General features: G+C 37.0%; 1 protein-coding gene across 1 annotated transcript in view; it reads left to right on the forward strand.

Moving 5' to 3' along the window:
• The first annotated feature begins 7,741 nt into the window (after nucleotides 1–7,741).
• ank2b (ankyrin 2b, neuronal) overlaps nucleotides 7,742–12,565 on the forward strand; it is a 118,170-nt gene continuing 113,346 nt past the window's right edge. The window contains exons 1-2 of the mRNA XM_088015971.1: nucleotides 7,742–7,756; nucleotides 8,995–9,096. Of these exons, the coding sequence (XP_087872097.1) occupies nucleotides 7,742–7,756; nucleotides 8,995–9,096 (117 nt within the window). The remainder of the gene's footprint in view (nucleotides 7,757–8,994; nucleotides 9,097–12,565) is intronic.

A 12,565-nucleotide genomic window follows, 5' to 3' on the forward strand; every position in this document is an offset into this window, starting at 1 on the left:
AGGCTAGTAAGCCACAGATTCCAGCTCTCTTTCTGGCCAATGTCCACTCATTGGATAACAAAGTGGATTTGTTACATATGAGGCTGCATGTTTCTACATAGATAAAGAGCTGTGCTGTCCTTAGTCTAATAGAAACCCGGCTTCTACTATCAACCAGCCTTCCAGATCAACGGTCTTCAGTTATTCTGAACGACCCGAGATCGTTGGTCGCAGGCCGTTCAGATTAGACCAATGAAGAAGACAGGTCTCCTGTAGCTGTCAGTATTACAGTGAATTTGAAGAAGCCTTTGACTGAAGATGCCTCAATGTTTTCCACCCGGCTCTTAAACCATATGCCCAGGCAGAGTTTTAAAAAGGAGCAGGAAAAGCAAATGAGGAAGATTAGCAGTGCTTGTCATCAACTGTTGGTGTCATCTGGGACATGTTCCTGTGGAATATCTGTTCTGCTAGCCAGAAATTGAGTTGTTTGCAAGACATAAGTCACGAGACTGTCCTGAAGTCTTCAGTCAGAGCCCTCTTCAAATTTATTGGAAGACTGACTGCTACCAGAGATTCCCTCTTGCTCCTCAGCATCACCATCTAAAACGACTATTTGAAAATACTTGGTTGAAAGGAGCATAAATATTGCATAAATATTCAATTTCACTTTGGGAAATACTTCTTTAAATTGAATTGAGGAATCCCAGACGGAATTCAAAGTTGATTTTTAATTTGCTTTTTTTTTTACTTGATATACCAGCAAGCACGCACACAACTTCATGTTGCATAGTTTGTTAGTCATGTTTCATTGAGTACGAACACACCAGCTGTTTTTCAGTCGTAGTATAGGCTGTATAGGTGACAGCTAAAAAATCAGTGCTATCTGGAAATAAAGAGACCAGAATGCCAAATTTCATTGCCTATATATTATACAGTATTGAAGCATTTGGGTCTCATATACTGTTGCAGATTTAGGCTGTCTGTGGTGCCACCTCCCCCTGGGTTGGCTGGCTGCTATGTGGACTACCCTCTCTCCCTTCTCTCTACATACACAGTTTGGCCTGTGGGTGTAAAAATAGCCAGTCACATAGTTGGTGGGGAATGGGGGAGGGGAAGGTAGAGGTTGTTAGTCAATGGTCAGAGTAGGAATCAGCATCGAGGAAAAGCTTGCACTGCTGGCTGTACAGTGTCATTTGACTTGATTCCAGTTACGTGGTACATCAGGGAAAGGCAAGTTGAGTTCTGCTAAGACTGAGGGGTTTACCCCCTGGATGGCAACTTGTAGGGCTTTAAGGGAGAGCCAGGGTAAATGAGTGGATAATCCGAATGATTAAATGCACTCTCATAGATTCTTCTACTTTTGGTTGGGAACGATCTGAATGTCGTACACCATGGGCAACACAGCCTTGTGTAAGGTGTGTGGTACAGACAAGGGCCTAAGAACTGCTGGGAACCAGTTCAACCTGGACAAGAACACTTTGCCAGAATACTACTGCCCTGAACATTTTCCTGTGCAGCCTTCACTAATGCTGGTAAGAGCTTGCATTAACAGGTGCAGCACAGAGAAATGCATGTTTGAGGTATTTTAAGACATTTGTGCAGACAACATTTCAACTGTTTTTTTCTGCTTTGAACGCTTAGAAGTTACCGTCAGCTCTTCTTTTAAAATGTTAATGCTATTTTTACTTTGCCTGCTTGCAATCTTTCATTTCTCATAAAAGTCCTGTGGTCTTCAGCCCTTTGATGAAAACACTAATAATAACATCTAGAATATCTACAGTACACTCATCTATTGTCTTGTGCTCATCAAACCTCACAGACAGAGCAGCAGTTATTAAAGCCATTGCCAGAAGTGTTTGTTCCAGCCTTGGTGTGTAAAAGTGTGTATGGGTTGGGGTGGGTAGTTTTATCTACAGCAGCATGCGGACTCCAAATGCTGCTGTTTGTTGACTGTTTGTGCTATGGAGCTTAATCTCAAATGCACCAAACATGATTCACAAACAGAACAACATTTTTACTTGTATTTTTGATGCAAGCACAAATAAATTTGATTTACAAGCTGCTTCTGGCCTGTGGGCTTCACTGCATTTGTGTGACTTTTGAGACTCCCCGATCCAGAAATGTCTTTTATTTAACAAGGAATGATCAGTAGCCAATCAGATATCTTCCTTGTTTCACCTAATCATATGAACAGAGCCCACGTTGGAGAAACTTACCCAATCACATTAACCCATTTCAACTGTGCTGTAACCATGTGATGCATCTTGATGTGTGGAAGTCTATCGTAAAGGAAAGGCTGCTCCCCACAGCCCTCTGTACAGCCTTAACCACCCTCTGCAGAGCCGTCCTCTTAGCAGCAGTGCAGGTGCAGAGAACGCTCTCCACCACACAGCGATAGAAGCTCCTCAGGACTGAGTTCCCAAGTCCAGCTTTCTGTAGCTTCCTGAGCAAGTAGAGACACTGGTGGGCCTTCCTGACCAGACAGGAGGTGTTGGTACTGCAGGTGAGGTTACTGGATATGTGCACTCCCAGGTACCTGTAGCTGGAGACCACCTCCACAGCTGCTCCTCTGATGTACAGGGGCTGAAGAGGATCCTTGTCCCTCCTGAAATCCAACAGAATCTCCTTGGTCATCTTCACGTTGATGCAGAGATTATTTTCTCTACACTACTGCACCAGGTGTTCCACAGGAAGAACCGCTCCACTGCTGACGCCATTTCATCGGTGATCCACACAGCCCTCACCCACCTGTAGAGCTGAAATCCTTACATCTCTCTGCTCTTCCTGGATTCCTTCTCAACCTTCAACACCATCAACCCACAGACCCTGGTGCAGAAGCTCTCCTCTCTTGGACTGAGTTTCACACTAGGGAACTGGATTCTGGACTTCGTTCCTTGAATGCAAAGTTGCTTTAAAAGTACATTAAAAGTGCCAACTTTGCATGATTTTGTAAATAATGACAATTTAATGCAACGTTGGCACTTTTAATGGACTTTCAATGCAACTTTTAGAGCAACTTTGCAATAAAAGTGTCATTACTTACCGAATGACACTTCATGACAATAGTCATAGACATTCATAAATACTCGTTCATGTTCATGACAGATGTTTATTTATATATATATATATATATATATATATATATATATATATATATATATATATATATATATATATATATTAGAGATGTGCCGATCAGGTTTTTTCCTGCTGATTCTGATTCCGATCACCCATGAGAGCTGATCACCGATACCAATCATATCATTTTTTTATTTTTTTTTATCATAAACACTACCGGTTACATTATGTGGAAAAATGAACCATGAATTCACCTTAATTTAGACAAAAACTTGTTTTTAATAACTTTTTTCCCAAGAAAAAAAAAAAAACAGGCATTGTGCAAATTGTACTGCTATCAATAATACTATCTTTAACAGACTGATAACATATGAAGGCTCTGAAGAGGCTAAATAAATCAAAAAGTCAAAATAAAACCTCTCAACATTGCCAAAGAATTAAAGTATAAAACATTCAAAGGCAAAAACAGGTTCCATAAAATTGATTATTTTAAGTTAGATGCTGCAGCTTTAAACAGGTTCGGTGTGAGAGTCACTACCAGGTGGAGCAGAACCAGTATCTAGGCACAGCCAAGATACTGGAGGAGAACCTCAAGCTCCCAGGCCTCTGGTAGAGGACCTGAGCTCAGAGGATGAAAGAGAGAGAGAGAGAGGCAACCCGTGGAGGGTGAGAAAGGAATTTATATATATATATATATATATATATATATATATATATATATATATATATATATATATATATATATATATTGTTAAGGAAGAATTTCTAAATTGGTTAACTTTGGTAAAAGTTTGGCTCTCTCTCTTCCTTTAGATCCCAGGTCCTCTCGGCAGGCCACGTGTAGCCACAAGGAAAACAACAATGCGTGTTGACGTCACAGAATTACAGAATTTAATCCAATAAGAAACAACTTATGAATTAACAACAAAACTGCAGAACAACAGAAACATACATTCATTACCTGAGACAAAAAGATAGAAAAGGCAAAGACGCGTCTTTGGAGAGAGCTGGTGCAAAAAAGGCAAAATAGTGGCAGCTATCTGACTCATTACTCCTGGGCACGAGCTTTTATAATGTAGGTGTGTCTTTCCTTTTTAATATATTCAATTAAGGCGTACCTCCGCTTGACCAACTGGAAACTACCTTGGACACTCAGAAAAACTTAGAACTTCCCCTAATTTACTGCTGTGAACAAAGGCCATTTGCTCTTTTGTTTAACAAACGAAGAGGAGAGCCTCATCCTGAACTCCTGCGGTTTTAAAACCATCTAAATAAAAGATATACTGAGAAAAGGATTTCACAGATATGTGTGAAAGCCGGAGTCTCTCCCGCTATCTCTCCCTACAAACTTAAATTTTGTAATTAATTTAAGGAAAGTTCATGTTAACAAACTCAGTTTTGCTCTTCCGCACTCAGCATCCCAAAAGATTGAGTCCTGCCTTAAACCAAAAATAACACATAAAATCAACAGAACAAAATGAGGTACAATTCCTTTTTTCTAACCTATGAAACATAATATTCAATCCTAAGTATACAAGTTAACACAATCATTCTTCAAAACCCCATTTAGCATAAATCCTGAGTAATTTTCTAATACTAAACAAAACATTTTCATTTAATTCTAACAGTCAGAAATAATACAATTTTCAAATCCATTCACCATCGTCTAAATTAATTCTAAAACTAAGTAATGCAATTTCCATCAGAGAATGCTATCTATAACTAAAAGAAATATCTTGTAAATTAACTGTTAGTGGTTCAAAATCTTCACACAACCCTGATGTTCACAGAAGGATTCTGATCTCCTGTGAACTCGGTAAGTTCCTGTTTCCCAAGGTAATGTAAATGATACTGGCCTCTACCTTCCTGCATATGTTAATCCATGGCCTCCTGTCCTATGTGTTACAACCACAGGGGTCCAAGGAGAAGCTCTGCAGATCACCCCATTTTCCTTGGTATTTTTGAATACTTACCCAGCCATAGTTTAATTTTAAATCACTAACAGAAACCTGTTCAAAGTTTAAAGATTTGTTGAAAAAGATTAAACTGTATTAAACACTAAAAATAATCATTTTTCTCAACAATATATATATATATATATATATATATATATATATATATATATATATATATATATATATATATATATATATATATATATATATATTAGTAACTAGTAATGTAGATTTTAAAGTTGCCATGAAGATCACAATTTGAAATTGAAAGGTCATCTTGTTCATGTTCAACCGTTCTGTTGGAGTCATGTGATACCTGTGGACAAACTGTTGTGTTGATTGAATTGCTGTCATAATCTCAATTTATGGAACTATAATCACAGACTAATGTGCGCTACCCAAAGGAGCTTTTAATATCATAAATGCAGAATGGGGTGACAAGAGACACTGTTATTCTGTCCAGATCCCTCTGATCTTGTTTTTATGCAACTGTCTATGTGAGCTAAATCCTGAAATAGTTTTGGTTTAAATGATCAGGCCGATTAAAGATAAACTTGGATATTCAGGCTTTAACTTAACTGCCAACTCATTTGTCGATTTATTCAATAATTTAGCTGGAGCAAGGTTGCTTTGCATTGAAAATGTTGCTTCTTTTCTTTATACACAGTTTTTTGATTAAAGTTCAACTAATTACAGCCCCTGCAATTAATGGAATTATATCATTCTATGGAGTCCCACCACAATTCTTTTATGTACATATTTAGATGTAAAAATATGTAATAATCGGTTTGATGTGACATCTTTCCATACAGACTGGAAGAGAGCTCTGACCTTCCATGTTTTCTGTGCTTACTCTGCAGGCTTCTCTGACAGACAGAAAAGCCAGTTGTCATGGTTACCTCGTTAGAAGGCAATGCTTGTCTCTGTGTTAAGTGGGTGGGGGTAAGATGCTCCCAGGCTGAACACTGGTCTCTGAGAATGGATATGCTGGTGACGACTAAGGCGGTGGCTTTGCATTATTGATGCATTCCACAGAAACAGACAGTGACTTTGTAAATGAATGTTTGATGGAAAATGTTCATGCTCAAGCTTAAGAACAGAGATTTGTCACACTTGGCAGGTTTAATTAAGCCAGAAGGTAAAACGTCCAGACACAAGATGAAACATAAGCAGGAACAAAGAAAGGGCATGTTGGAGGAGTTGTGAAGGACGCCGGGGTGCGAATGTTTCCTATGTACCTCATTGTAAATGCCTTTAAAGTGTTTGTATTTTCATTCAGCCCAGTCGTGATCTTCAGGACGACCTGATCAAATACATCTACATTTTATCTAGAGAGGCAAACTAAGCCACATTTCATCTATTACTTATGAAACATTTTCTGTAGGATTCAGTTTATCTCCATTTATCTGCATTACCATATAGTTTTTATTTAAAGACATTGCTTGAGGGTTCTCTTGGTCACTATAGCAACCAGTCTGTTACACAAGGATGATTAAAACAAGGTTTCATAAACCGACTCTGCTGCTATGAAGAGGAAGTATGTATTCAGCCAGGTTAAGCTGTTTTTACAGTCATTCTATGGTAACTATGTGACTCTTTTTTCTCGATACTAGAATGAGTTTTTTTAACATGTTTTTTTCTGGTCAAGAAGAAGATGAGCATCCTAGAAAATAAAATATATTTTTGCACCTGTATTTTAGAAATGCTAGTCGAAATGATATTTTCAATGCATTTACTGAATACTGCAGTTAACTGCATAATTTAAAAAGTTTGATGGAGATGCATGTTTACCAGTCATGTTATGAAATTAAAATGACTACTTATTTTACTTTAGACCAGTGGTGCCCAAAGTCGGTCCTCGAGGGCCGGCGTCCTGCGTGTTTTAGTTCTCTCCCTGGTTTAACACACATGGATCAAATGATGGCTCATTAGAGGCCTAAAGACAACAATGACTTGCTGAAGAGGTTGTTACTACTAACACCAGGGAGAGAACTAAAACATGCCGGACGGCGGCCCTTGAGGACCAACTTCGGGCACCACTGCTATAGAATAATTTAAATTCTTGTTTCAAATGACATGAATGTAATTTCTGATCTGACAATGAATTTTATTAAACATGAGTGAATTCTGCTCAAAAATATTTAGTGTGAACAGGACATTATCCCCACGCTTTGCATTTTCTGTGTAAAATGAACACACAGAAGAGTCTGATCAATGTAACACACTTCCATCTCACTCACGATGTAACCCAAGATACACAAACATGCCGCTAAGCACTCTGGGAAATAGTTCCTGCTCCTGTCTTTTTCTTCTTCCAGTTTTTTTAAGTGCTAACCTAAAAATTGGTGTATTCAATTCTTGGAGGTTTGACAAAATTCATAAAGTTAACGCAACTTACTACTTTAAGATTATCTTTCACGAACTCACAAATTTAGGTTCAAAATCTAACACTCACTACATTCATTTGCCCTAAAGAGTAGAAGATGGTAGACACAACTAAATGCAGCTCAAATGTTTTACAGTGCATAAATAGCAAGATAGATTAACTATGAACCTACACTATAGATAAATGACTAAGCACAACTGATGGTTATTGTCAGATTGAGCTGATGCATATTCATTTACTGCATATGGGTTTATTAACTTCAAAAGTTTACTTTATAACAAAAAACTATTTAAAATGTATGTTGCCTGAACTGGTCAGCTAACTTCATTTGAAGTTATCTGCCATGTCACCAGCACAGGTATAGCTGTGAAAAAGTCCATTTAAAATCACTCAGTCTCATTACCAGACTTATATTTAAAAAAAAGGTACACTTAGTGCATTTATGTTAATTAAATTTACAGCTTCTCCTACATTGGTGTTCAATTTATGGCTGTGGCAGCAAAACCACATTTACATTAAAACCTCCTAACCTGCAGCAGAATGCTGGGGGTGAGTGTAAAGGGGTTTTAAAGTAGACATATTTATCTCCATATTTAACCATATTTAAAAGTTCTAGTAGTATAGAAAACATCAAGGGTAATTTTTTCCATGAGAAAGAAAAGAGAAAAGTTTGTGAAGTATAGAGAAGTACATATATTATTAGTTCAAAGTTGCTGATTTTTTGTGATGCAGTGCAGTTTTCTGCAGCAAGCAAACAATAGCTGACTGCGGGTCAACTTGAAAAGTCAGATCACTGCTGTTTGTATGTGTGTGATGTAGACATCAGTGCTGCAGTGTCAGTACTGCATCCTTTTCTCTGATATCAGACTGCAGTATTGTGGACAGCCTAGGATAAAGAAGATGGTTACATGTTTCATGCAATCCTTAACCTTTATTAGAGACAATGTTTGTGTTCAGATACCATTGGCGATGCAAAACCTATCTGCTCAGCCTAAGTGAGGTGTTTCAGGACGTCTGTAGCTGACTCTGGGCTCTCTGGTCAAAGCAGCATGAATGCGGTAAAAATAAGCATCACACAGTGCTTTTCCACAGGAGGAGGAGAGTTCTGGGAGCTTTGAACAAGCTGTGTGTAAGCCAGGATTTAGCTTGGATGAAGACACAGAAAGGACAAAACTGCTGAATCATTCTGGACAGTTTCCAACTGTAGCTCACCCAGCATCCAAAAAGAGACAGGAGACATGTCCTTCCCAGTTGGGGATGCACATACATTGATAGGCTCATAGGATGATTTACTCATAGTGCATGTACAAGCATACATTTGCTATACATGAATTGTACAGAAGTATATTTGATGTACAATACATCAAATAAAGCCTCTAATGCTGTCAAAACTGTTTTAAAAAACTTGTACTTAGTCAAACCATCACTCAACATTGTGATGCATGTTAATGCCCTGTGAAGTAACTAGCACCAATATAGATTATTCATGTCTGTTGCAAAGCTTTGATAAAAAGTGACTAAAATTTGTACAGCATCTAAATTAACTAAATCTGTGACCTAAATATGTTCTGTATGTTTTTTTGGTGTCTCTTTCAGTCGGATAGCAACACCAGTTTTCTGCGAGCAGCAAGAGCAGGGAACATTGACAAAGTTTTGGAATATCTCAAAGGAGGTGTGGACATCAGTACCTGTAACCAGGTAGGAAATAGAACTCTGTCTGTCCGTCCGTCCGTCCGTCCATCCATCCATCCACCAGTGTATTTATGGCAACTTTAAGGGCACTGTCATCTGAGCCTAAATTCCTTCATACCTACACAGTACCGACTACATACATTATTTCTGTTTACAGAATTGTTTCTACTCCTCTAATGATGAGAAGTTTGGTAGACTCAGAGAGATTCTTTATTTAGGCCCGGTCATTATCTAGTCTCCTCTAAGCCCATTAACATTCCCAGGAAGGAGAGAGATGAAACCTGATGGCGTGTAAACAGGCCTGGCCTAGCAACAGCTATAATGAGTAGCCAAGTAAACAACGGTCACATGAAATGGAAGTGTAAAATCTGTCATTGGCTCTGTGGTGTGTGGAAGATTTTTTTATTATCAGCTAATGTAGTAGGAATGATGTTGGCACTGCTCGTTCTTACCCTTGAAGATATTTTAAACTGTAGTTTTGTTGCATCATTCAGCAACAAGGCAATACAAAGTGCTTAGAACATGCTTTAGACAAAGTTGACCTGATAGAAAATTGCAAAGTACAACTGAGGTACACAGAAGTAAATACATAACAGGTCAGTTTGCAGCTGCAGGAGATGCAGCAAGAACTTACATTGTTTTTGAAATGGCCTACTGAAACACTACAAAGAATTGTAGTATGTTGCTGTTTTATAACTTCATGACTGACTGTGGAATTAAAACTATGTCCAAAAATAGTTTTAACAACAAGAACTGTATTGATGTGTTATGTTGTTGTTGTTGTTACACAGCATTGTTAGTGTCAACATTATCATTATTATCATTGCTAATACTATTAGAGCTGTTACTAGCATATCATTTTATTGTATTAAGCAAGAATCTGAAAGTAGAATGAAAGTATACTGATACAATACATATAAATAGGATGAGATCATTTTGTGATGTTTCTGGAGAAGGAGTGGTTTTTAATAAGTATATATTTCTTCCCACTCCTTTGAATGTTTATTGTGTATTGCATTGCTGTAATTTTATTTGTAACTTGCCGTATTCAATAAATTTCAAAATACGAAAGTCACTGTTGTGATTTCCTACTAATCCATCATTACTGTTTTCTTCAAAAAAAAAAAAAAATATATGTATGCTGAAAAACATCATAACTGACAAACTTCTGTTAATTGTTTAGTACTTCCAACTTCACTGAGATAAGAACTATTTAAGTCCAGGACAATAATACCTATAATACAGGCATTAGTCAGTTTTGTGGTAGTACATGCTAGGATACAAACAGTTGTGTGATAATTGAGTTCTGTGTTAGTATGTCATTATTTCAGTGATGCCCCAATGTGACTGTGATAGTGTGAGTCTCTGTACAATCCATCTTTCTAGGGAAATGAGGAAGATCAGTTCAATGAGCCTGGTTGGCATAAGGCTGAATTAGCCAACTTAGCTAAATCCATCAAAAGCTTTTTTTTTAGCGTTACCAATGTTACAAATCTCTGACTTGGTAAGTTTTTTGGTAACACTTTATTTGATGGGGTGTGAATAAGTCTGACATAACACCTGTCATGAACATCAATAAGCCTTCATGAATATTTATGAATGTTGTCATAAAGTGTCATTTGGTAAATTATGACACTTTTAATACAAAGTTGACATTATTCAAAATGTCTTTGTTATGACAACTTGACATTAACCAAGAAATCATGATCTGTCATAAATATGTTATAAAAGTATTACTGATTAAACTTTAAAAATTATGTAGATAAGAGATAATATTATTGACATTATAATGACACTTAATGACATCGTCATAACTGGTGCCACTTGTTTCACTTGATGTAAGATGAATTTGTAATGACTGTTTTTAAAGCTTAATGAAATCTTTATTGTTGGTCCTACTTGTTCCGCTTTATTTCAGGTAGGGGGAAATAAGTACTGTTTTGTTAATGTTTTTGACAGTGTAATAACACTTAATGACGTTATTATGACTACTATTATGACATATTTATGACAAATGATGTTTATTGGTTAATGTCAAGTTGTCGTAACAAAGACATTTTGAATAATGTCAACTTTGTATTAAAAGTGTCATAATTTACCAACTGACGCTTTATGACAACAGTCATAAATATTCATGAAGACTTATTCATGTTCATGACAGGTGTCATGTCATGTTTATGACAGTGTCATGTCAGACTTATTCACACCCTGTCAAATAAAGTGTTACCATATTTTTTATGGAATTTATATACCCAAAGGAGAAACATGAAGATAACTTACCCCAGTTGGAGCTTCTTGAAGTCCATTGGAAATGTAACTGTTAAGCATTTACTTAACCTTTCCACATCATGATTCTACACCATCCATGTTTCACTGTAGGGGTTGTGGTGATGTGCAGCAGAGGTGGATATAGTAGACATAAATTGTTCTCAAGCTTAAGTAGCATTTCCTCAAAGAATATAGACTAGACAAGTAGACATAGCAGTCAGGTCCAGTAAGACTATTTCTATAGTTTTTCACAAAGTTACTAAAGTAAATATTCCTAGTTAGTAGTTTTGGGCACAACTGACAAAGAAGTTAGATTCTCTAACCCCATGCAGTAATCATAAATGTTAGTTCTGCAAAAGTGTGAAATCAACGTAGTATTTAGAAGAAACTAATACTAAAGAGCTAAAGTGCTAACTTCAGTTCATATTATATTTTTCTTAGAGGTGTCTTTGAAAAACTATTATCCTCAAGTACAATATAATTTTGACATAATTTACATGTTCTATAATGGTCTTAGATATTCTCTTTATGATTATATCTCGGTCTCTACTGTCCATGTTTTATTTTGTTCTTGTGGGTTTCTAACTACCTGAATAATTCTTAACAGTCAATAACAAAAGTTTACAGATTTTATTCAACTGAAACTTTACACCTCAGAATTTATCTGAAAAAAAAAAAAAATCAGGGGAAGCTAGGTGTGCTAATTGTTTTCAAAATGAGCAGATACTCTAAAGCACTAAGCAAAAACGACACACAAATAGATCTTCTGAATTAGGTGGATTCAGAAGAAATCACATTAATGTTGTATCACACATCACAATCAGACTTTTTTTAATCACACTCCCTTTTCCTTATCCTTAGTATCATTCTTGTGTTTGTGTCATTTGTGAGCTGCTCCAACATCACATGACACTGCTGTGCCCACGGAAGATACTAACAGAGGTCTTAAAAACTACTACAAGGTTGAAATCAGTAGGATTTGCCCATTTCATTCTTTGTTTAAAGCTTTACAGGTCACAGATCAGTGCCAGTGCAATAACATTACAGTTCAGATATTATAGCTAGTGCGTAACTGTGTGTGTGTGTGTGTGTGTGTGTGTATCTGCACACACAGAATCACAAACACAGTCAACTATTTATAGCTTCATTCCCAGTAATCGCTCTGGTCCACTGCAGCATTACAAGGTTCCACATGTAATCTAACGTT

This window comes from Poecilia mexicana, unplaced genomic scaffold (assembly GCF_051168715.1).
Source record: "Poecilia mexicana isolate PSO_F unplaced genomic scaffold, ASM5116871v1 scaffold_18, whole genome shotgun sequence".
Lineage (NCBI taxonomy): Eukaryota > Metazoa > Chordata > Actinopteri > Cyprinodontiformes > Poeciliidae > Poecilia > Poecilia mexicana.